The 25,906-nt window shown below is 38.9% G+C and overlaps 2 protein-coding genes across 4 annotated transcripts; one reads left to right on the plus strand and one right to left on the minus strand.

The window, feature by feature from the left end:
• Positions 1-229: 229 nt before the first annotated feature.
• On the plus strand, positions 230-7,436 carry CGAS (cyclic GMP-AMP synthase). The gene is made up of 5 exons (XM_080585450.1): positions 230-394; positions 476-698; positions 1,286-1,531; positions 2,888-2,990; positions 4,636-7,436. The coding sequence occupies exons 2-5, from the start codon at positions 503-505 to the stop codon at positions 4,976-4,978; spliced, it is 888 nt and encodes a 295-aa protein (XP_080441576.1). The 5' UTR covers positions 230-394; positions 476-502; the 3' UTR covers positions 4,979-7,436.
• Positions 1,315-25,804, minus strand: DDX43 (DEAD-box helicase 43). 3 transcript variants are annotated; one of them, XM_080585445.1, is made up of 17 exons: positions 24,846-25,796; positions 24,171-24,226; positions 23,658-23,775; positions 22,206-22,313; positions 21,592-21,673; positions 19,953-20,109; positions 19,739-19,857; positions 19,386-19,496; positions 17,974-18,115; positions 16,026-16,126; positions 15,318-15,405; positions 13,366-13,493; positions 11,797-11,906; positions 10,961-11,099; positions 10,088-10,175; positions 8,469-8,604; positions 1,315-1,446 (listed from the first exon to the last, which is right to left on the minus strand). In XM_080585445.1, the coding sequence occupies exons 1-16, from the start codon at positions 25,156-25,158 to the stop codon at positions 8,497-8,499; spliced, it is 1,968 nt and encodes a 655-aa protein (XP_080441571.1). In that variant the 5' UTR covers positions 25,159-25,796; the 3' UTR covers positions 1,315-1,446; positions 8,469-8,496. The 3 variants fall into 3 exon arrangements, 2 of the variants coding, with proteins under 2 accessions (XP_080441571.1, XP_080441570.1); XM_080585444.1 differs by lacking the exon at positions 1,315-1,446 and adding an exon at positions 7,510-8,142 and having other exon boundaries at positions 24,846-25,794; XR_013948600.1 differs by lacking the exon at positions 1,315-1,446 and adding an exon at positions 10,823-10,872 and having other exon boundaries at positions 24,846-25,804.
• Positions 25,805-25,906: the final 102 nt, after the last annotated feature.

Below are 25,906 nucleotides of genomic sequence, written 5' to 3' on the forward strand. Positions count from 1 at the left end.
ACGGCGGCTTCGGCTCCATCGGCAGGCTGGGCGCCGGCAGCTACTACGAGCGCGTCAAGGTAGGTGCGGGCCGGCCGCGACCGCGGGGCTGGGCCCGACCGGCAGGGCCGGCCCCCCTCAGCACCGGGGGACGGCTCCCAACGCAGCTCCAGGCATGGCAACGCGTTTTGTTTCCTCGCAGCTGGTTCCTGAGTGCAAAAGGGAGACCGCTGAGAACTCACCTGGCACTTAGAGCAGTTTAGGAATCCCAAAACTGTCTTAAAAACTCAGTAAGTTGAAAAAGGGAGTAACGTCAGGACATTGCTGTTCTCCACAGCAATCCTGTAATGCCAATCCGCCAGAAATAAGCTCCTATTTCACGCCAGACGTGGCAAACACACCAAGGCATTCCCAGGTAAAACCTCAGGTAGGGTAAAAGCCTAAAGAGAATAAAGCCTAAGTCACACATTTAATACGGTGTTCTTGTACTTTGCAGATATCTGAGCCAAATGAGTTTGATATCATGCTTGTAATGCCTGTCACGAGAATTCAGCTAGATGAGTGTGATGACACTGGAGCCTATTATTATCTAACGTTCAAAAGAAATCCAAAGGAAAAGTATTTGAACAGGTTTTTAGACGAAGATGGAAAATTATCAGCCATTAAAATGCGTACAGCACTAAAAAAAATTATTAAAGAAGAAGTAAAAAACATTAAGGGTAAGTACTGAGTGAACAAGTTTCACACAGCAATGCAAAAAATGCAGTTGTATCTTAAGGTCTCTTATCCCATGTGTAGCACTGCCGACAAAACCTACGTGTTTTGAACCTCTCTGCCCTATACAAAGGACTGTTTGCTGAACTGGTAGCAAAATGAATTAAACTACCTCATTAGCTATTACTATTTCATATCGGTCTGTAAGATGTATCCCCTTTTAGGGTGTTCTTTTTCTGAAAAGCCTTCTGCTATGTCATGGCCAAATCACTTCAGTCTAAATGTCTTCCATAGTGAAACAGTTCATTGGAAAGCATTGCTATGTCTACAGAAGACATCTCAAATAGCGTCAAAAATACTTTAAAAAAAAAAAAAAGCAACATGAGTTCAAGAGAAGTTTTCCTTATTTTGTAGATGGAGGCCTCAACTGGCCTCCTTAATGTTTTAAAAATCCATATGCATTTCACAAATCCTATAGAATAAAGCACCTGAGACTTTTGACTGATTATAAATTCCTGTTCAGTGAACACATTATCTTCAAAAAATGCTTCTTCTAACATGAAAAAATATATATATATATTTTTGTTACTAGATGTGGAAGTAACTGTGAAAAGAATGAAGGCTGGAAGTCCTGCAATAACTCTACTGATCAAAAAGTCTTCAGCAGAAATATCAGTGGACATCATCTTGGCTTTGGAAGTTCAGCAGAGCTGGCCTCTCAGCACTCAGGACGGCCTCAACATTGAACGGTGGCTAGGAAGAAAAGTCAGGAGAGAGCTCAGAAATAAACCCATTTATTTAGTAGCCAAGCAAAACAAAAAAGAAAAGGTTCTAACAGGTACCTCAAATACATACAATAAGCCTAAGTTAAGGAATGTCTTCTCTACAACTCGATCGCTTATAAATGTCATAAAAAAGGTATCCAAATTCTGTTCAGTATTCTGCCATCAAGGTACAAAGACCTTTAATATATCCTGGATGTAGCCGGATCATCTTTGAAACCCCTCTTTAAAACATCAGATTTGCAACACTGCTTGTCCTGTGCTGAAATCTAAAGACAAAACTGCTTTGCAGACTGTACAGTAACAGATTTTAACAGTATTATATTCAATCTGTTAAATCAAATACAGGCATATGTATTTTCCCTGTGTGCTAGTGCTGTATTAAACAGCAACATCCACTCATTTATAAGGAAAATAAATTAAGGCGATTTCTAAAAAGACAGAGAACATCCCTGTAAAGGGCACTTAGAAGTTCTGTACTTCTGCAGGAAGCAAACTATACTTTTTTAGCATGATACATTATTTCTCATTGAAATCTAATATGGCTGCAACATGACTGCTATTATTATTATTTTTTTTTCCTAGAGGACTGTTACACCAAGCCTACATTAGTTTGCAGAAACATCTCAACTTGGCGTTGTATTAAGAGAATTGATGTTTTCAGCAAAAAGAGTTCTGGCAGCTTGGTATTTTTTTAAGTTAGGATACCTATCTTAACAATGCCAAATAGCTCACCACTGCTTTACTGGGCTCTTTCTCATTGAAAATTAAATGCAAATAGTAATCAAACCAAACAGGTAGGGAAACATTGTAACTTAAGTGAGGAAGACAAAAACGAGTGTTGGTGTTTTAGAAATAAGGGGCTGAGCTGTACTGATCATTGTTCTCAGAAACATTACCAGAACAACAAAAGTAAATGCTTTTCAACAGTTACCAGAGACAAACTCAAAAGTGGATTACTTGCACTAAGAAATTTAAACCAATCATCAAGATTTGTTTACTCAAAATCAAAATGGTTAAGCAATAAGGCCAATAATACAGAACAGAAATTGAGAGGTGGTAGATTTCTGTAAGTAGTGCAATTATTCCCCATATGATGTTCAACAAATGGCAGAAAGTTCAGAATCAAGCTTTATTTTAAAAACTGAAGCCAAATATCCTTGAGAATATAATGAAAGCATCCAGGCAATTAACTAGGGCCTGTAACATTACAATTTTATTTGTATGGAGTGCTCGGCAATTAAGGAGTTAACTCATTTTAGTAACTGCTGAATTATTTTTTTAGGTGCAAAGAAATTGTTGAAATTTTAAATTCAGTCAGTTTTAAATGTCTTTTTTTTCCTATTTTTTTTTCTAGTTATACCCATATTTACTGCTGTGTAATCATTTATCAATCTTGTACTCCACTTTAGGAAACACCTGGCGACTCTCTTTCTCACATATTGAAAAGGCCATGATGAACAACCATGGCAGCATAAAGACATGCTGTGAAACCGATGGAGCAAAATGTTGTAGGTTGGTATTTCACAGTAATATTTTACTTTAAGCTAGTTTGAGCCTTAATATTGCCCAGCACTGTTTCAGTTTAACATTTAAGAATTTGGTCTCGGAGTAATTATTCTTAACAGGGAGCAAGAATAAAAATTTTAAGCATTAATTCTTGCATCACTGTTCTTGAGTAGTACAAGCTTGCAGGTACTCGTTGAATGTCTGACTTGCATTTACTTAAAGAGAGCTGGAAACAAATCACATTGCAGATTTATGTTCCAGATGCCTTTCAAAGCAAAGAGATCTGACTTGCCAAGTAATCTTTCCTAAAGTCAGTCCTATTTAGAAAAATTAGCTCAAAAATCTGATGACTCAGCTTTCTGAGCTTTGTAAGCAAATTACAGTTCATGGCAAGGCAATTTGTTAGATGATGTTGAGGAAAGAACTGCTGAATGGGATCAGGATCAATAAATGTGATTTTTCACTCTAGTAAAATCTGGTTCCCACATTTCTCTGAAGAGAAAAAAATTGCATCAGCTGCAGAACCTATTTTATGGCAAAACCACTTGGTAGTTTACTTGATTTTATCCTGCACAGAATCAAGAAAGTCACAAGAGAACTAATACAGAACTCCTTATCTTTGCTTTATAAGTAGTATCAGACATGCTATGTCCTTGCCTAGCAATGAATTGAACTACACCTCTTCAACTCACAGAGTACCACAGGAAGGCAGTGGTGCTGCCTTCAGTGTAAATCCAAGCTCAAAGTCCATCTTTAATCTTCAGCAGTGCTCCAAGTTCACGTTATACTGGTAGCAGTATCTGCAGCAGGGACACTACCATGCAAGCACAGTGCTACGATTCTATTATACTTCTAGGGTTATCCACCTTATTGCTGCACTGATTTTAAAATTTTATTGAAAATATTCCTTTAGAGTAAGAATATTTTTATTTAATAGAATTTTTATTTTATAGAATCATAGAATGGTTTGGGTTGGAAGGGATCTTAATGCATCTTATTCCAACTCCCCTGCCAGGGGCAGGGACACCTCCCACTAGACCAGGTTGCTCAAAGCCCCATCCAACCTGGCCTTGAACACCTCCAGGGATGGGGCATCCACAGCTTCTCTGGGTAATCTGTTCCAGTGCCTCACCACACTCATTGAAAAGAACTTCTTTCCTGTATCTAATTTAAGTCTAGCCTCTCTGACCAACCCCAGCTCCCTCAGCCCGTCTTCGTAGGAGACGTGCTCCAGCCCAGTGATCATCTTTGTGGCCCTCCTCTGGGCTCGTTCTAATACTTCCATGCCCTTTTTTGTGCTGGGGGCCCCAGAGCTGAATGCAGCACTCCAGGTGGGGTCTCACAAGAGCAGAGCAGAGGGGGACAATCACCTCCGTTGACCTGCCGGCCACGCTGCTTTTGATGCAGCCCAGGATACGACTGGCCTTCTGGGCTGCAAGTGCCCGCTGCCAGGTCATGTCAAGCTTTTCAACCAACACCCCCAGGTCCTCCTCCTCAGGGCTGCTCTCAATCCATTCTCCACCCAGCCTGTATTTATACTTGGAATGTGCTAGAATTTTCTTTCATAAATAATGTGTATTTAAATATCCAAAATAGATGTTTAGAACTGACTACGTAGAAGGTACCTAATAAGCTCTTATTTATTTAACAGGAAAGATTGTCTCAAACTTCTGAAGTATCTTCTAGAGAAACTTAAAATGAAACATGCGAAAGAATTAGAAAAATTTTGTTCTTATCATGTCAAAACTGCCTTTTTCCACTCGTGTGTCATTTGGCCAAATGACACAGATTGGCAGTACGAAAACCTGGAACACTGTTTTCAGAATTTTCTAGGGTATTTTCTGCGTTGTTTGCAAGATTCTCAGCTGCCGCACTTTTTTATTCCCCAATACAACTTGCTCAGCCTGGATGACAAAGCAAGCAGCAATTTCCTTTCCAGACAAATAAACTACCAACTGAACAACGGATTCCCAATATTTCAGCAGGAATATTAAAAAAGTTATTTACAGTAATTACCTGAAAGCAAATCATGTAGATTTGCATATTGTAAAACATGTTTAACACCTAAAGCTACATCTCAGTAGTTTGATACTATCGAAAAACAAAATCCCTTAGAAGAAACTGGAAATTTTAATTAATATTTGATGGAGACAGTTATGAAGGTAACCTGACTGTAATGTGAAAAATCCTGACACTGCGAAACAGAGGAGAAAACACCTGCCAGCTTGAGAACTTGACCTTCAGCCTAATAACAGCCTGGGAACGAAGGACATCCCGGAAGCGTGGCTGAATAGCTCATACCAGTCCCTCCTCGGTTACCGTTGTTACACCTGTACATATGTTATGTATATTTACATTACATAGATGGGTGCATATATATGTACATAATATACACATATATATGACCTACAAGAAACTGAGCTGCTTGAGCATGTGTGGAGAAGAGCAATGAAGCTGGTGAAGGGACCGGAAGACAGGACTTCTGAGGGGAGACCTCATCACTCTACAACTACCTGAAAGGAGGCTGCAGTGAGGAGGGTGTTGGCCTCTTTTCTCTAGTGAGAGGGTCAGTTCTCTTCAATGTTTTTATAAATGATTTGGACACAGGACTTGCATGCACACTGAGTTCGCTGATGATGGAGGAGCTAGAAGGAGCTGTTGCTCCCTTGAGGGTAGAGAGGCCTTGCAGAGAGATCTTGATTAGAGAGCTGGGCAATCACCAACCACATGAAGTTCAGTAAGAGCAAGTGCCAGATTTGGCACCTGGGACATGGCAATCCTGGATATATCTGTTTGCATAGAATCTTCAAGGTTGGAAAAGACCTTCAAGATCATGTGGTCACCCACTAAGCCATGTGTGTAAGCACCACGTCCAACCTTTCCTTAAACACCCCCCGGGATGGTGACTGCACCACCTCCCTGGGCAACCCATCCCGATGCCTGACTGCTCTTTCTGAGAAAGAATGTCTCTTAGTTTCCTATCTGAACCTCCCCAGCAGAACTTGAGGCCATTCCCTCTAGTCCTATCAGTAGTTACCAGTGAGAAGAGGCCCAGCTCCCCTACTTTCCTTTCAGGTAGTTGCAGAGAGCAATAAAGTCTCCCCTGAGCCTCCTCTTCTCCAGACTAAACCACCCCAGTTCCCTCAGCTGTTCCTCGTAGGACTTGTGTTCCAGATCCTTCACCAGCTTCGTAGTCCTTTGTAGCTGGGGGATGAGGCTGAAGAGCAGCCTCACAGAAAGGCACCTGGGGGTTCTGGTTGATGATACATATCACTCTGCTGCTGTAGTACTGACTTTCCTACCTCAAATTGCCTTTCTGCTTCTAATTGCTGCTACTGTTAATTAGTACTGTATCCTTAGTATTTGTTACATATATATACAAACACTTGTGCCTTAGTAATAACTCTAATATAATTAGAGATGGATAAAAGCTCTTTCCCTTATTAATCATAGTATTATTGCTAGTAGTGATTTGCGTTAATTTATAATAAAGTAGCAATCTTTAATAAACAAAGATTCCTAAGTCCTTGTGTGTCATGGAATCCTTCGAGCTCATTGTAAGAGTCTGTACACCTGCTGGCCAGGTAGTTACCTTCCACCCCCCCCCCCCTTTTTTGATTGCAACTGTATTTATCTTCCCTATCCATATGCAGATTTCACCTGCAAACTATCAAGTTATACAAGGAACATATATAAGAATTTGCAATAGTCAATTTCACAGGTGTAATTATGATCCCAAATATAAAGGCACCAATGACAGGATAGTTAAAAGTGAAAAATGACAATTTTATTTAAAATTAAAATCCATTGCAGAACATCCAGAATACACTCCTGCTTTCAAAAAGAAAAAAAAAAGCTGAATCGTAAAAGTCACTGAAATTACTTTGACATAAAAGTGAACTACTTCTCCAGGTCAAATGGGTGTACGAAGAGCTCTGCAGAGGGCAATCATTGGCATTAGTGAGCAAAAAGAGAATACAGTATCAAAATCATATTACATTCCTGAAGTAACTCATCCTTCTGAGTCTTCAGAATTGCTTTGGAAATTAGCCTTTTCACTGGACTTCGGAAGGGAAGCAATCATTATCCAACACAGAAGTTTTGTGCCAATGAACATCTGTGTGGAGATTCTTGTAGAAAAAACCTACCTTTTCAGTCCATTATCAAGGAGGAAGGAGTCTTCCTTTAAAAGGTTTTCAAAACCAAAATGTAGCCTGAATCTGACACTCTCAGAGTTGGACAGAATTCAGGTCAGTTTTCTTATGTTAGGAAAAAAGGACCATGACATTTCCTAGTACTAAAATCTTGCAGATGATAAATACACAGCATTTTAGAGCTGCTTTTTTTTTTAAAAAAAACATGTAGTTTTTAAAAGAGCCAAGGCAAGTCTGTATTTTTACCCTACTTTTTGAAGACAAAATACCTACAGGCTAAAATAAAGCCCAGATTTCACATCAATTATTAACAAATAAAGAAGAGGAAAGGGAAGAACTTTTAGAGAATAACCTTACTAAAACACTCATCTCGCTAGATTCAGTTTATTAATTTTCCAGTTACTCACATGACCTGAGTAAACACAAGTTCAGACCAAGTATCATTTGTACAGGAATAGCCCCTTCCAAGAAACTTCCGAAGAGTGAAAACATGCCCCGTTACCATTAACGGTAGCGAGGACAGAACCTGACCTCCAAGCATAAAATACGAATCAACTTTATCTGAAAGGAAGCTGACCTTCAAAGGTGCATTTCCCTAAGATGCTCTTTATTGACTTTGTTAACATCACTCTAGTAAACCGTGCACTTCTTCCTTAACTAGACAATTACCCCCCAGAGCAGAAACACTGAAGCTGCTTTTTTCATCTAGCCATGAATACATGCTTCTTGTTATGCCCTCTCCCATTTGGAGGAAATGCAGACCTCTCTCAAAAAAAAAAAAAAAGCTTGAGACAAGTCTCAACAAAAATGACCTTTAGTGTTAGCTTGGAAATAAAATACTCACTTGGGCAAACATCAGTTACTGAAAACAGAGCAGTTTTCAAATAGTTAAGTTATTCTCTGAAATACTTTTGCATGCCCTGCAGATGTGGCATATCAGTGTGAAAGTACAGTATTTTGAAGTCAGACTGACAAACACTGCTTACATTCACTAACCCAGTTCTCTGAAAATAAAAGGAAAACGATTTTGTTAGTAATACATACAGTTGAAAAACTAAACCCACAATATTTGATTTTAACCATCATATAATGACTTTAGAAGTTGTGCACATCACACAAGAAATAACATTAACTTTCCCAAGATTGAAGTCAAAATAGTGTCAAAGCACAAAACTAGATTTGTTTGTATATAAATGTAACCCCATTTTTCTTTTCTAAGGCATTTTTAAAAAACACTATTTAAAATGGAACAGATACAGAAAATAACTGAGAAAAAAATCTAAATTCAAGTGCATAGATGCTAACGCTAAGACGAACTATAATCACTTACTTTGTTTTGTACCTTCCATGGATTACAGTTAGTTCAGGGGTTTTCTTTGAGGTCTTCGTATATCCCGTTCCATGTCTTTTTCCATTTGAAATTTTTTGTATCTTTCTGCCATTGAAATAAGCTCATCAGGAACTACCTGATAAGAACATATCACAAGAGCAAGCTTAGTTTTAAGAAATTCTAAACTTTTAGACTTTAAAAATATGTAACTTGTGTTCCTGAACTAGATTTTGTTATTTATCTGGCTTCTGCCACCTTTTTAGATTAGCTTTTCTGTAGAGATGCGTAGTTAAAAAGTCTGTTACGTGAGAATATACTGAAAAATAATCAGCAGTGTTATGTGAATTTTCAATATGCCAGCATCACCATATCTAATGGCAACTTATAAACAGCTAATTAAAACATTTGTGTTAGATAGAAATGCATCATCTAGCAATGATGAACAGCTGAAAAACATTTTCAGTACCATTAAGATATAATAGCATGCGTATTGCAAGTCATCCTTCTACAGTGGGGTTAGTGTTGGTGGAAAAGGGAAGAGCAACTGACATCATATACCCAGGCTCAGGCAAAGCATACGATGCTGTCACACGGTAGCCTTGACTAATCGGAGAGGCGTGGACCTGATGAATGGACCACTCGGTAGGTAAGGAATTGGCTGGATGGTCACACTGAAGAGTTGTGGTCAACAGCTCAATGTCCATGTGTCCAATGGTGAGTGGTGTTCCTCAGGTATTGCGACTGGTGCTGTTTAACATCTTTGTTGTTGACGTGGACAGTGGGATCAAATGCACCCTCAGCAAGTTTGTGGAGGACACTAAGCAGAATGGTGTGGTTGATACGCTGGAGGGAAGGGATGTCATCCAGAGGGACCTGGACAGGCTCGAGAGGTGGGTCTGTGTGAACCTCATGAGGTTCAACAAGGCCAAGGGCAAGATGCTGCGTATAAGTCAGGGCCTAAGTCAGGCCAAGCACAAATACAGGCTGGGCGGAGAGTGGATTGAGGGCAGCCCTGAGGAGAAGGACCTGGGGGTGTTGATAATACAAAGGTCAACATGAGCTGGCAATGGGCGCTTGCAGCCCAGAAAGCCAGCCAATATCCTGGACAGCATAAAGAGAAGCGTGGTTCTTTTAAAAGAAGTCAAATTTACTCCTACTTCTCATACTACTTACAAACATCTACAAGAAATACAGCTTGGAATAGTAGACAGTTGTGATAACTGTACACGAGAAGCTGAAAAGCAGTTAAGCTTCTTCTGATATTTATACTGTCAAACGAACACTGGTTTGTTCCTGGAACATGTGTCCAGAAGTGAAATAGAAATGGAATAAAATACTAAGGAATAAAATAAATCCTATTATCCTGCAGACTTTTACGGGTGCATGTGATAGTAACTTTTTCTTTGGATGCAGAAGGTTGCTATTGAATTTCCTGGCTCTTTTCTGAGAATTATCTCTAAGGTAAAATCCAGGACAATAGATATTTAAGTATCTAGTTTTTTTTCCTCAAGACACTACAGACACTCATCAAGAAAAGTGTAAGTAGGCTATCACCGTGAATTGTTTCAGGTGGTAACCCAGAACCAATATAAATATTACTCATTAAGGTTTTTTCTTACTTGGTTTGCTCTTTCTAGAATATCAATCAGTTCAGATGCAACCTTCCAATCTTTCTTTGTGACAAGTGTTATTGCCTCCCCAGTACGTCTAGACAAGGAACAAAATAAATGTTGATGTTCAAAACAAGAGATACCTATGCTGCGATTTTTTTTTCTTATTGATATACAGTAAGAAATTCAACTGCAGGCAGTATTTACAAACTTTTAGGTTAAATTGGCTAGCACATGACAAAGTAACTTTATAAAGGTCAGAATATAGCAACTTAGATAAAATGTAGCAAAGACACAACTAATTGAGGTATTGCAGACAATAAATTTGGCATGAAGAACATATTTAAGAATGAAGAGACATACATTAGGATCTTAATTAAAATAAGTACACACACACGGAAATGAATCACATTTATTCCAGTCTGGGAAAGCAGCATTTGAAAGTCCTAATGACTAGCTAGGTATACCACCATGATAGGCTGAAAACTTGAAGTTGCCTGCCCTCCCTCCTGCCCCCAGTTGGCTGCCTAGGAAATTAAACAACTCAGCAGCTCCTGAAGACACAAACGAGGAAGATGATTTCAGAATATCTATACAGAAGCTGTTTTACACTTTAAGTCTTCCCCACATTTAAATTAGTTTTCAAACATCTTTCAATCCCAACTACTTAATTGAAAAAAACAGAAAATTGGAAAGCTTGTTTGCTTGAAATTTAATGAACGTATTTCAAAACATAAAACATACTTTGGTATATTCTAGAAGCTTCACTCGCCCATTCTGTATCACTTGCAGCTCTAGAATTTAACAAGAGAAACATCTATGCAATGCATAAAATATTGACATCGATCAATAAGATATTACTGTTTTCTTGTAGACACTTACCCTGCTCTTCCAGTACGACCAACTCTATGAACATATTCTTCAATATTACGAGGGAAGTCAAAGTTAAAAACATGAGTAATATCATGCACATCAAGGCCCCGGGATGCTAAGTCTGTAGCTACCAGGATTCTGACTCTGCCTAAAGTAGAGCAGAGGAAAATTTGATTTTATGGAATATACAAAAACACGCTCTAGCCTATTGGTTTCCTAGTGTATAATACTCCTGTTCTCAACATATAAAGGAAATACATACTTGGTGAACCTCACATTGCGCTGCTTCAATACTAGTTGGTAAGTAAGCACCCAAAATGTGAAATAGAAATACTAGTAAAATGACAAGTAGAACAACAAGGTGCAGGTAAACCAAAAAATATGTCTAGCTGATATTACAAAAAAAAAAACACAACAAAACAGAAGCCTTAACAACTATTTGTTTATCTGGCATCCTTATCACAGCACTATTCTTAGCTTTATTAGCATCTGATCACATAATCCCAAAGTATAATCGATCCTACTGGATCAAGAGAACTGAGAAACTCCACCATCTGACACTTAAATTTACAGTTATTTAGGCTAACATACTGAATTTACCGGAGACTTCAAAAAATAAGACTTAAATTATTTAACTCTTAAACATTTTAAGTTTTATTGATGAGGAATCACTTTTTGCTTGCTGTTTTTTTTTGTGCCAGATTAACAAAGTAACCATATACCCTTCAGAGCTCTAGTCTTTTCATTTCTGTAGTGAAGAGACAGTGCACAAAAAAAGAAGATTCTGCACATGATAAACTTTAAAAGTACTGGCTTGTTTAGCGTCAGTTTAGGTATAAGCCTACCTGTCTTGAAGTCATCTAAAGCCTGTTCTCGATCACACTGCTCTCTGTTACCATGAAGAGACTGTACTGGAATTCCCTGGAGACCAAAGTCACTTGCTAAGTCATCAGCTCTAAGATGAAATAAAACAATGGTTCTTTTGAAAGCATGCAGCATCTATATTGACAACAAAGATACCAATTTGCCAACAACATCTAAATGTGTAAGACAGGACAAAAGCCTACCTAAATCAGGTGATATTATTATAAAACAGCATAGAAAGAAGCACAGAATATTCCCAACCAAGGTTTTTATTCCTTTATATGTTTTTATTTCAAGCCCTTCTCTGTCTTTCTTACCAGAAGAGACCTTCGATGGAAACACTGAATCTGGAAAGCAAAGACAGACACCTATGCAGCCAAAAAGTCTCAACCAGGATATCACTCAACTACACTGTTAAGGTACAGAAGATGTCACCAGGTACGACGTGCCTTGTATGTACAATGAACAAACTGAAGTATAAAAAAAAATCACTCTGTAGTTACTTCAAGGAAGAGCTTTCCAATTTTACATAAATCCACCATGATTGCAATGCATACAAGTATTCACTTGAGTTTTTATGATTGCTGAAACGCAGTACTTCAGCAGTTAGACTTTTCTTCCTACCACATCAGCTAATCCTCTCCCATAAAGAATGTCTTCACAAGCAAAGACTTCCTTAGATTTTTTTCCTTTTTCATCAGTAAAGTATCTCAGAACAGCGTTTCTGATTTTAGAAAAAAATAAAACCTGTTCATCAGTACAGTTTAGTCAGAAGTCTGAAGCCCTTCTAGACACCTGTCAAAGTTTACTTACATGCTTAACAGCTAGAAGAGCAAAACTTACCACCTGGAAGCAAGAATCAGAAGTTGCCCACACTGAATGTTCAAGAGAATCTTTCACATAAAAGCTTAGATCTATTCAGAGGAAAACCTTCCACAAAAGCCCCTAAGGGTAGTAGTTGCTGTCAGGCCTAGGACCTTCCAGTTACACAAACAAACTGAACAGTGACAGGCAAGAGCTGTTTTAACAACTAATTTTTCCTGAGAAAAAGCTTTTGGCTTTAGGTTCTGCTCCACATCTGCAGCAAAAACTTTCTTAAAGAACAAAAAAAGAAAAATTACAAGCATAATATAGTAAAATTAGATCCAGCTCTTCAAGAAATGGGAGGATACCAAACTACGAAGTTTTATCTCACTTTCTTGTATCAAAAGAAGAAACAGAAAGGGATTTTTGCATCATTCACCAGAAAGGCTCAGGTATGGTGCAATGACAAATAGGTCTTGTCTGCACCAGCTACATATGCAATTAAACATCAAGTCATATTGACATGTCACTAAAAACCTTAACACCTACTTCAAACGTGTGAAATTTAAATTTCCCACCACCACTATTAATATTAAAAAGGGTAAGAAGTACTAGTCGAAACAGTCTGGAGGCATAAACATTTCCAGCAAACTACTGACGAGAGCTGTTACACTTGATAATCATCTGAACTAAGAACACCTCTGGTAGGAAAGAAAAAGAAGTAATACAGGGAAATAATTACATACATGAGTTTCTTTCCCACAAAAATGATGACCTTATCTTTGGGTTTCATTGAGTCAATGAAGCTGTTCATGAAAGCTCTCTTCTCCTCCTCGGTGGTAACAACAACTCTCTGTTTTACTGTATTTACTGCCTGTTAAACAACAAGAAGGATTTTACTTAGAAACACATTTGAAAAGTGTATTTTTATTCCCATATAATAAAACTAGCAATATGACAACAAAACCTTTTAAAAACTAGAATGCGTATCAGTTTGGAATTCAAATGATGCAAATTTATTTTTCTTTCTTTGTTGCGTAAAATAATAAAACTGATCTCTAAGCAGTTTTATCAAATTATTGCAAAGATTCAGAGGGTACAGATCAGCAGACTAGTGAAGTGAAGTAAGTATTCCTAACATTAGCAAAGAGCAGATTGAAGCAGTTTTTTTTTAATTAATAATTATATGTTAAGTATGTAAGATATGTAATGTAAAAATATATGTAAGAATATATGTTAAGTCAATCCAGAGCAAGTTGGAACAATTGTCATCTTGAAATCAAGAAGCTTTTAAAGAAGGTTCTGTCAACTATTTGTGGTGATCAATACTGACAATTCTTCCAACTACAACTTTTTAATAAAAGCTTTACTCCATTGAAGGTTACCATAGAATATCTGATGTATACTACGTGCGAGGAAATGGCACGAGGCCGTATCAAGAGAGGTTCAGATTGGCTATTAGGAAACGAGGGGGTGGTTGGACACTGGAATGGGCTCCCCAAGGAAGTGGGGACAATGCCAAGCGTGCCAGAGTTCAAGAAGTGCTTGTATTAACTCTCTCAGACAGATGGTTTCATTTTTGGGTGGTCCTGTGTAGAGTCCGGTGTTGAACCTAATGAGCCTTTTGGGTCCCTTCCAACTTGGGATATTCTATAATTCTATTTAAGTGGCATAAAGGTCTAGACATTCTTGTGGCACTGCATCACAGACTTGTGGCAAGAATTGATGAATCAATCCACTAAAAAAAAAAAAAAAAGATTCTTTCCACACGGGAAACCTCCCCCCTCCACCCCTTCAGAAGTCACCTCTTCAGCTGAAGAGACCCCCTATGAAAGAGATGAATGCATTAGACAAGAGCTGCAACAGCTGTTATCTGTCAGATGACAATCCTGTCTTTGACAAGTAATGTCCTTTGACAAAAGCATAGTTCCCAACAGAACAGATGAAAAGTACATTTTCCTCTTGTCTAAAAGCATACTGGATATTATTTTTTTCATTGCCCATGGCTAAAAAGTGGAACTGAAAATGAAACTTTTGTAATTTAAAAACCAAACAAATCTCTGTGCCAGGATGTAGGAGATCTTGGAACAAGTAACATTTCTGTAAATTCTGCTTAAGAACTGCTTAAGTCAACTATTGGTAGCTGCACAAGCATGACTAGCATACATCTACATCTATACATTTTAAGTTTTGCAAAGACAGTTCTTACTGAAATGAATATATTTTTGCCCTAGACAAGTGGCCTCCAGGAGTTTAATACAGAGCTTCTACTCTCTTTGAGAAAGCAGTTGGGACAAAGATCTGGATGAGGATCTGTACATGTGAGAAGAAAGACCTTCAGAGGGAGAAGTAAGGAACATGAATTCGCTGAACAGAAAAGGCAGCTGCAAAAACAAGGGTTCAGGCAAAAACACGAGGCACTGCAAAATACAATTTTCAAATGCAACAAGTATTTCACTGATCTTTATTCCCTGTAACTTCTACTGAAAGTCTAGGACTTCTAGATCTTGTTATGGAAACAGTTTTTTTTTTTTTTAAGGTTCTTTCTAAACTTTTAATGAAGCTTTAAAAGAATAAAATGATTTTTAAGTTTGGATTGATTTTAAGGTTTTATGCATTTACTTACATACAGTTAGAAGTAAAAAGAAATCCTTGTTTAACTGTAATTTCTTCAAAACAAAAGAACAAGAAAACTTACAGCTAAATCAAGAGTGCCAACATATACAATCATAGGATTTTTCAAATAGGATTTTGCTAGGCGACGAACACCATCAGGCCAAGTAGCACTGAACGGGAAGATGACAAAATGTTAGAATACAGTGCAAAGTCTTCTCCAATTTGTTAATTTCATCACTCCCCTTTTCTTATATACCAGTGAGACATTTGATTATACTTTAACAGTAGTGAGCTCACACAGCATTTAGAAATCACTTTAAGATGTTAATAGTAAATAACAATCTGCTTTCAAGTTAACTTCCTAAATTAAAAGTATGGGTAACAGTTATGTATCTTTTCTAATAAAGCCAAAAGTGCGTTTAGTAGTTCAATGATTTCTAATTAGCAAGCTTTTAGACTGTTTTTTCTCTCTGAAACAGTAGCTCTATTTCAAAATACTCATGATAACAGCATTCCCTGGCCACCTTCCTTTTTGGATAGTTCATTTTTGGGAAGAACACAGTTGTTTCTACAGTTGATGTAAAACAGCAGTAAGAGAAGAAGAAATATAAGTCAAGTTGTCAAAAGATTCATTAGCACCAAATACAAAATTAGGAAAAAAAATGATACCATTTTCTTGGTACATTAATAAAATTTTTGATAAAACTGACTTTTTTTTTCCCCAAGGTAAACTTAAAGTTACTGAACAAGTTAAGGTGTTCAAGTATTAAGTACTGCTATGTTTACATACCTTGTCATAACGGTTTGTCTGTCAGGCCGCACGTCTATTAGGATCTTCATTATCTGAGGTTCAAATCCCATATCCAACATTCTGTCAGCCTCATCTAAAACCTGCTTAGAACAAGGTGTTTAGGTCTAGTTCCTTAGGTAATGTTTCAGCAAGACATTTTATAAGAGATAATTTTACTGGTAACTGTTTTAATTTCAGAATCCACTCTAATTCATTGCAAAGCCTGTTCAACTTGTTTCATCTCTTCAGTTTTCTTTAAATCTTTTCCATTTCATTTGCAGGCAGAACAAGAATAATCTGTATCACCTTTAAGAATACTCAAAGCCAACGAAGAAGGGACCATGCTTTAAGTTTTTTTTTTTTAATTATTTTTGAAACACTGATTTTGGGGGGAGGGGGGAATAAAACAACTAAAATTACTGAAAAAAAGAATACCAACTTATAATTAATATGGCAAATCAGAATGGAATCTTCGAGGGACATACGCACTATAAACAAGCAAGAGGACATATGACAATTTCCCAGAATTTCTTCAGAAATCACAAATAAACAGCAACCTGATTGGTTGATCTGAGTCAACATTTGAACTAGCTTGATTCTGTCAGGCAAGATGACAAAATTCTCATACTTCCAGTTCACCTTGTGTACTGCGTACATCCAAATATAATTAATTCTAACCATCTCTGAAAATGTGGGAAAAACAACACCAAAAAGATGTACACCAAAAGTTATAGCTATAACCCAGTCTCTGGCCCTTGAAGTCTTCTGGGAAACAATTACATCACACCAGCAAATGCCCAGTCCACATGAGGAACATTCGGAAAGCTCATCAATATCTTTAAATACAAATCGTAAATAAAGCTCTTTAATAAAGAGCATTCTTCATCTAAGGTGTTTTCGTCTAAGGTGATAACTTGGAAATCTAATATTCCTCTCTTTTATCTGAAATAAGGCTGCAAGTTTACATTATTTGTGGGCTAAGAATTGGCAATGAAACTGCTGAAACAGAAGACATATTAGAAAGTACAAGATACAAAGTAAAATATTAGGTAACAGTCAAAAAAGAGCATTTTCAAATGGGACCTAAAGAAGCAGAGCATTTCCAGAAAGGGAAAGGCATGAGATATTAACCACTTTTCAAAATATTGTCCTTGTTTCAATCTGCTGAAGATACGCAACTGCTAGTGGTATAACAACAAATGGTTTCTTCTGCTTTACGTCATACTTTACAGCTTGATAGTTGTTTTTCTTAATATCATACTATAGCGTATCGTGCACATATTGAAGCATCTGATTTCAGTCTCACACTATGCTTTGCAAAGCCGTGTGTTGTTGTTTGGCTATACTTTCCCTTGTTATAGAAAGATTACAAATGTTATATAGTATTGAGAGCAGATTTTCAGGCCTTGTTTCCTCCTGCTTATCAATTGTGTGTCACAAAGCAAGAATGAAATGAAAACATAAGGATCTGTAACAACATTAGCATAGCTGTTTTCCCACTAAGATAAAAAGTGGGTCACCCAAACATTCAGGTATCAGTTTGTGACACTGGCTCTCGCCACACAAGTTCTAAGAACTTAAGTCATTAGCATTGTTTAAAAGAAAAGTAAAAAGACAACTTAGTGAAGGTATTTCATCTATTAATAACTGATCTTCGTAAGATGAACTCTGAAATGGCCAATATGATTTATGAGGCAATAATTTATCGTCTTTAAAATGCTTACTGTGCTAGGAGCCTTTTTTTCCCCCTCTAGAGAATATCCTATGTCTACAACATATCCCATTTCTACAACACAATCACATTGAGCATGAACCACCCCTCCAAAACCGATCTCAGTGTTTTAACTAAGATTCAGAAAATTTAAAGGAAGCTAAAGTAAACCCTGAATTCACACTAAATCAACCATTTCCCAGCTGGTGCATTACTTATTCTGTATCAGCTACTTGCCAAGTACGTTATGCTCTTCAAATTTATGAAGTTGTTCATTTGAAGATCATTCAGTCTCCCAGGAGTAGCAATGACAATATCCACACCTTTGGTAACCATGTTTATCTGTCCTTTACGGTCCCCGCCACCATATATGCAAATACTAAAAAACAAAATGATTTACAGAAGTAGAGTATTAAGGTTCAACTGAATCTCTCTCAAATAAGTACCACAACGTTGCTTCGTATTACAGAAGTATTACCTCATTATCAAAATGAAGGAATACAATAGGTGCGACTGACAGATTCGCCATAAATAACGTGTTCAACATTGAAAGATCCCACCTCAAACGCACAGCAACAGCTTTCTGCTGAAACTGTAGTAGAGGGAATCGTGAAAGGAAGGAAAGATGGCTATTAAGCACATTTTGGGTTGACCTTAAAATATCCACACCAAAACCAGTTGAATATTAGAAAAGGATGCATTATTTTCTAACGAATACCTTCAGAAGTCTTGTGTTTTGCTGTTAAACCAATCAGTGCATTCAGTAAGGTTTTAGGCTCACACAGAAACTTAACACATTCTGTTAAACTTTTTTTGGGAGAAAGGAAGCAGAATACATACTTCTATATTTGATGGCTACAAGACTGAATGCTCTACCAGGCTATCAGTGAACCCCAGAAGCAGGTTTCAGAATATAGCAATGTCTGTTTAATAGCTTAAATGAAGACAAGCAGGTTTGTGGATGAAACCGAACTAGGGAAGCGGTTAACGTGCTACAAAGGAAGGGCAGTTACTAAGAAGGACAACTAAAGGCTGGAAAATTGGGCTGACAGGAATCTCATGAAGTTTAGCAAAAGCCAAGATGGGGGCGGAAGAACCCCATGGCTGGGGGCCCACGTGCTGGAAGATGACTCTGCAGAGAAGACTTGGGTGGGCAAGAAACTGAACAATTGGCAACATAACCCTAGAGTAAAGAAAGCCAGCTGTGTACTACACAGAAGGAAGCCAGCAGCTTGAGAGAACTCATCATTCCCCTTTATTTGGTACTCATGAGACCACACCTCCAGCACCGTACCCAGTTTTTGTATCCCTGCCTCAAATACAAGAAAGACATCCAGACTGAAGCAAGTCCAGCAGGCTGCTACCAAAACGGTCAAAAGGTTGGAGGTGCATGATGACGTGCCGCAGCCAGACACTGCTCAGCTGTCCATATGCAAAGGACAAGATGCAATGAAGTTGCAACACAGAAAACAACAGTATATTTAAGATTTTCATCATGAGAGTAGCCAAACAGGCATCCTAGAAACTGAGAAAATATGAACTATTCATTTAGCACCCTTCCCTGACTTTCCTTAACAAATGCAATTATTTTATGAGGTGAAATAAGCCCCAAGCGATAAAAAAGTTACTTAAGTAAGAAGGAAGGTTACCTTTTAATTCCTTTATATGTGTACTTCAAACACTCTGCCTCTACTTGAAGTGCTAGCTCTCGAGTGGGAGCTAGGACTAACATTCCCGGCCCTCCACGTTGATCTCTGGATCTGCAACAAAGCATCTTTAGAATGTGGGTGTATGAGGCTAGACAACATCTGACATCAAAATTTTTTTAAATAATGTTCTCAAAACTTTCAGTACACAGCTGCATCCTGTCATTGTGACATAATGGAGTTTATGTTTTAAGTCTGGTATGTTTTCCAAGTTTATTATTCTTTACTAGATAGCCATCATTTCAGAAAAAGAAGTATCCACAAACAAACAACTCAGACACGTGAATGGTCCTTACATTGGTTGTGAATCCAAATGAATGAATCCAGGCATTAAGTAAGCTAATGTCTTCCCGGTACCAGTCTGTGCTATGCCAATAAGATCAATTCCTTGGAGTATGATTGGCCATGCCTGGGACTAATATAAAACAACAAATACTTAAATGTATTTTTCTCTTAAGGTTCAGTTAGCATCATCAAAATTGAACAAGTACCTGAATTTTGAACAAGTACCTGAATTGGCGTAGGTTTCTGAAAACCAGTTTTTCTTATATTAGCCATGATATCAGGATAATCCTCAAATACATCTTCAAATTTACAAACAGGATTGGGAATGCAACGCTTTTCGCCTTCTTTTAAGTCATCACACATTATGTTATTATTTTCTTTCCTGTATAAAATTAGAGAAGTGCAATAGCTTTAAAATCTATCTGTAGAAGCAAAGCTAACACAAAAGACTCTGCCTTTCTGACATTTTTTCCTAAAATGCCTGGAACATTGAATAAATGCTTTATGTTGTATGTAACTGTTCTTTTAACTTTCAAGAAAGCCTCACTACAGAAAAACCTCTCCTGTAGGATTCATGGTTAGTCCATGAGTTATTCTCATAGTTACTCTTTCTTAAGTGTGAATGATTTGAAGCTATATATGGATATTAACATGGGCTGCAGGCTGGTCATACCAGACCTGTTATACTGTATTACAAATTAAGAGCTGTTACGAGTTCTTATACCCAAAGACAACTCATAGGAATGGGTTGAGCTTCTTTGTCAGAACCCTATATTCTGGCTCAGGCCTTCCTGATATACTTTCAGAGCAGCCCCCTGGGTACTCTAGAAAATAAAAACGAAACAGGTTAGTAAAAAGGTGCTCAGTAAGGTAACACCCAAAAAGAGCACTCAAAAAGCTACATACAAAATAGTCTTGAGGTCCCCAGCCAATTAAGGTGTAAATATATATCAGTATTGTATCTTCATTCCAGCCCTCTTCTGAAGATTCCAATCTGCAAGTTTTACTTCAAGGTGTGAGTAGGTTCAGAAAGAATGCAAGCTCTGATGTTTGCAAAGATGCACTTTTTCAATGCCTTTGTTTCTTAAGTTAATGGGTTAGATGAAAAACATTCCTTTGTTTATAACACAAGTGCTATTCCTCAGTGCATATTCTGAACCTATGTTCTGTTGCTCCTGACTAGTTCTGACAGTAACACTTAAGGAAACAGGTGTCAATTCGCTCATTGTAAAAAGGTTTCTCCAGGAGGCACGCAAGAGAAAAACAGATGCCATGCAAAAACAATGAAAGGTGCTTCAAGTTAATATGAATCAAAAGACATTCACGAGCTTTATTAGAACTACTAAGAAGCTCTGAAACTACTACCAGGGCCCGATCAGAATCACTTGAAACAGATGATCTGCTTTTCTATGTACTTGTAAAGACAAGATAGACAGAAAAAACAACAGTAATAAATGTTGAAATTTCTTCTGAAGATGGTAAAATGTATGGAAAAAAAAGTGGAAGCCAAGTGGTAGTTACCACATGAATAAGACAATTTGGAAGAACCTAGAAAACTTGAATAAGCTGTCTCATGAAATGCAAACAAACATCTAAAAGACAATGAATGGTCTCAACTGTTACCACCCTCTGAAAGTTAACCAGATAAAACACTTCAGAGAAACAGTCAATCCCTAAAGTTGAGGTATTATTAGTTGCCTGGAAAAATATCTGCTAGTTATTGTTTAATTCCTAATAGTTCCTAAGAGCTAAATTACTACCAGACACTAACACTAAAAATTGTCTCAGTATTTCACCACCCACTCTATAGGTTTTATACCTTAAGTAGTTTGCCAAGTGCGATTCCCTACAGAAGTGATCTTACCGCCACAGTTCCACTTCTTTTCGTGACATAGATGCAGTCCTCAATGATTCTTTGTAGAAGTTTTTCTCAATTGGAGGCAAGTCTTAAGCAATCACAAGAAAGTAAACTTAAGAGTCAGTAAAAAAATGTTGCACGTTTAGGGTAAATCTGTTAAAGCTTAAGATGAAAATCCCAAATCCAAATACTCTATGCCTTTTACTAGAAGACTAGTCAAAAACAGTGGTAGACCATGGTCATTCAAGCAAAACTGAAGGCGAACAGAAATCCTTAAATACCTGCAGAAGCACCACTTCCCTATGTTTCAAGCTCTAAAATAATTTCTACGAACATACATAGTATTTTTTAACACTTTTCAGATTTCTCCTGCAATCAACTCCAAAACTACAGCACTTTCAAAGGCTTACGTAAAAATATAAATTTAGTAGTAACTAGAGACCCCTCACACAGTGACTAGTGTCCTCCATGATTGTTCCAACAAATACTGACATGCTCACTTCACTGCAAATACTTAATTAATTTGGACACTGAAAAACCCAGTTACTTCCAGCAAATATTTGCACATTCAACACATCTATCACATGTAAACAAGCAAAGATCAAAATTTTAGAACTAACCTGCCCACTTCATAGCCTCATATTTAGCTCTGTTTTCTCGAAGAGAGGCCCAATTAATCACTGCTTTTTTTGGTGAATTTTCAGGCTGGATAACATCCAAGGTTTTTCCTGTAGAGTTAGTATCAAAACACTGCTGTTTGATGCAATCTATTGGATCTACGCAATCTTTTGATCTGTGCAATCGAAAAACAAATAGACCTTTTCCTTCTGTATTACAAGACCTCTTATGTGATTTTGAATAGACACAAAGCACTTAAAGAGAGCTCTTCCTTAGGTCTTGGACTGAAGCACTGACAGAAGAACCTGTACAAATACACTTCAGGTAAGAAGAGAAGCATTACTTTAAGTAGCTAAAGATGTTGAAAAGACAGGTTCCAAAATGCTGCTTCTGTAGCTATAAAGAAAACTTGTTGAGCAGTGGACTTTTGAAAAGCACAAACCAGGCAGATGATATGCAGACAGTTATTTTCAACAGCTATAAGAGCAAGTTTTACTTCTAAAGCATCCAATGTCACCAAGATAAAGCTTCAGTATAATCACATGCTATGTCCCTTTTTTGATGAGGTCAACAACTCTTGAGAATTTTTATACTGCAGATATAAATGGCAACACAATTTGTGGAAAAGCAGGAAATACAGGGGAAAACACCACAGCCACACACAGAAAGTATTATGTAATCCCAGCCTCTTGAAAGAAACATGCCAGTCTACCTCTGGGGCACTCACAACTACTCCATTCTTTATTCTAGTGCTGGAGCATAATTCTCAGATCTTTTCTTCCTCATCTGTGCCTCAGAGCAACCACTCTGGATGTGGTTCTTTCCCCTGAGGGCTTACTGTACAGTTAAGCAAGATAAATACCAGTAACTGAAGCAATAACTCAAAATACAGTCATTACAGTATTACGGTCATCCATGTAACAGACAAAAGGCTAGTAAAATGACGCATGATGTGCAACATTAAACCTTAAATGCTAACTTCCCATGAAAGCATTAACAAGTCAGTCTCAGGCTGCAATCAGCATGTTTGCTTTATAACCTATGTTTATAAAAGCTTACTGAATTTCATCACTGCACAGCTACTACATTAGAACTTATGCTAGAACAAATATCTGGATTCTGGGGGGGGGGGGGGGGGGGCTTGAACTTGTGATGCAATAAACCAAGCAATATAACATTTATTAAAATTGTTGGAAATCCCCAGGAAGAGATATTCACAGAAGTCCATCAGTTCAAGGAGTGAAACTGCTCACAGTCCCTGACATCTGTTTTAAAAAGGTGGTATACCATTATCCAAGATCAAGGTTAAAATCCTTTTACTTTGGTAAAATACTAACAACATAAATAATACACACACGCTACCAAACTACAAATACATGGAAAGACAATCTATACTCTTATTTTCCCCCTCCCCCCCCCCCCCCCAACACACTTATTACATTTCTCAGTCCCACCTCTAGTGTTGTTTTGTCCACAGTTTGCAACTGCACCATCAATCAACATCTTGGCTTTATTTTGCACAGCAGCACTGCCAAAGATCTTCACTTCAGCTTCCAAGGCTCCCTTTACAACCTGAGTTCGTAAAACCTCATTGAGTTTTTAATACTTTAAGGACAGGCATTACATAAAAATACATACTGAAAACAATCTTTGATTTTTTTTTAAAATTAAACTTCTCTTCCCAGGAAAAGCTCTTTAATTCCCTTTTAAAAAGAAAAGAAAACCTGCATACTTCAGGGAAAACAAAAAACAACATGCAAACATAAAGACAGTAAACTTTTCCTACTTTCACATACAGTCAAGTTACTCCCTCAATTCATCCTCCTTTTTACCCGTTCTCGTAAAAGCAATTATTAGTGAACTGCAACATCTTTCAACTTCCTATAGAAACTCCGGTTTACACTGAAGCAAAAGCCAAGTATTTCCCTGATAGAGCCCTAGCCTGAATGATACACAACAAACTATACCTGTATCCTAGAACCCGAAGAGTCCTCAAGCTCTCTTATTTTAGTTCCTCCTCGACCTGTTACAAAGAAAAAAAAAATCTCTAATATCTGCAATGCAAGCCACACCGTCAAAACTAAGTTCTAACTGTAAGTATTTTGTTTTTGACCAAAACCCAAAATCTTTGTAAGACAGCAAACAATCATAAACAGAAGAACTTATGATACAGAACTGGTAGGAAAAGACAGGCTGCTTTTTTTGTCAGTCAACCGACAGGGACAGGAAAACAAAAGCATGTCAAATGAAGAGAGAAAGCAGCAAAATCAGCTCAAGAATGAGCCACCACTGCTCCACGTGAACAGAAAGGGGCTTCATCCTACTTATGATCTGCTGGCTGAACGAAATGGATATCAGCCCAACTTGTTTAAGGTAAAAAACCTCAGCTCTCTTAAGTGAGTGAAGAACTCCCTGATTCAGCCCTTACCCCACACAAGCATCCCATTGTGTCCATGGGAGACAGATGCCATGGGCCGCAGGGTCCTGTGGCCCTTCTCAGGCAGAGAACACGGCCGGCAGCAACGTTGAGGGCTGCCCACACCAACAAACCCCTCCACACTCCACAGCCGGACTTCCCCTCCTCCCCACCCACTTACCTGGACGCCCCAAGCCCCCCGGGGCCGGCGTGCGGCCGTTATTACCTATCAGCGCCCCGACCTGAGCGTTGCTGATGAAGAAGCAGAGGGGCGGCGTGCCGGCCCGAGACCTGCCGCTGGCGGCTCCCTGAGGGCGCCACCGCGCCGCCTGCCCCGCGCCTCGGGAGCTTCCCGCATCTCGAGGCTCCCACTCTTCTCCCCCAGCCCTGGCTGCCGCCTCAGAGCTCCTTTGTCCCCCTGCGCCCTTCACAGAGGCGCGGGCGGGCGCCGGCGGCTGCCTCAGGGGCGCGGCGTCAACCGCACAAAATGGCGGCAGCTGTGGCGCCTCCTCATCGCTGCTCGCCTCCCAGTCCGACATGGCGGCGCTCCCGGCGGCCCCCGCGGCACGCGTGGCGGGCCTCGCCGAGCTTCAGGCTGTGGGCGCGCTGATTGGCAGGAGCCAGGGGCTCTGCGAGCAGTGATTGGCTGCTCGGAGCGGAGTGGAGGCGGGAGAACCTATGGCTGCCCTCGCAGAGGGTGAGGGTCCGCCCACGCAGCGCTCTGCCCTCAGTTGGCCGTTGGCGGCCGTTGGGGGGTGGTGGTCGAGGGGGCTGTGGCGGCGCCTGTGGCGCTGGGCGGGTTGACAGACGCCTGCTCTGACAGGGCTAGTGTGGGCTGCTTCTGCGTGCCCCCGAGCAGAGAGGTTCCGCCGCCTCTCTGGGCAGACTGTTCAAGTGTTTGGTTACTCTCACAATAAAAAAGTTTAAAAAAAATCCTAAAAAGTAACATTTAATGCAAATTTTCTCCGCAGTAGAACTGCAACAGGAACTGTGTGAGGAAGGCAGGCTGCGGTTGGGGTGTAGAGCAGCTTTTGTGCTCTAGCCCAGAGGACAGAGCCCCTCATGAGCCTCAGGTTGCAGCTGATGGGCCTTCCAGAGGGACCCTGCTCCTCACACGGGCCCCAACTTCCAATCCTGAATAAATCCCTCTTATCTAGCAGGAAAGGCAATAATGCCTCCCAAACGTCCTCACAGAGGTGTTGAAACATCCAGAGCTTACATAAACTCTGCTGTAAACAGTGACCAGAAACTGGGCATGGCAGACTGGTTTGCTCACATTTTGTACTA

Source organism: Anser brachyrhynchus (assembly GCF_964034855.1).
Source record: "Anser brachyrhynchus genome assembly, chromosome: 3".
Taxonomy (NCBI): Eukaryota; Metazoa; Chordata; class Aves; order Anseriformes; family Anatidae; genus Anser; species Anser brachyrhynchus.

Coding starts and splice junctions, on each gene's coding strand:
- DDX43 (XM_080585445.1), bottom strand. CDS start 25,158: ATGTCGGACTGGGAGGCGAGCAGCGATGAGGAGGCGCCACAGCTGCCG. Junction 21,674..22,205: donor TGAGGCTATGAAGTGGGCAG/GTTAGTTCTAAA, acceptor TGATTGCTTAAG/ACTTGCCTCCAATTGAGAAA. Junction 15,406..16,025: donor AGACAAACCGTTATGACAAG/GTATGTAAACAT, acceptor CTTCCCGTTCAG/TGCTACTTGGCCTGATGGTG.
- CGAS (XM_080585450.1), top strand. CDS start 503: ATGCTTGTAATGCCTGTCACGAGAATTCAGCTAGATGAGTGTGATGAC. Junction 699..1,285: donor AGAAGTAAAAAACATTAAGG/GTAAGTACTGAG, acceptor TTTTGTTACTAG/ATGTGGAAGTAACTGTGAAA. Junction 2,991..4,635: donor GATGGAGCAAAATGTTGTAG/GTTGGTATTTCA, acceptor TTTATTTAACAG/GAAAGATTGTCTCAAACTTC.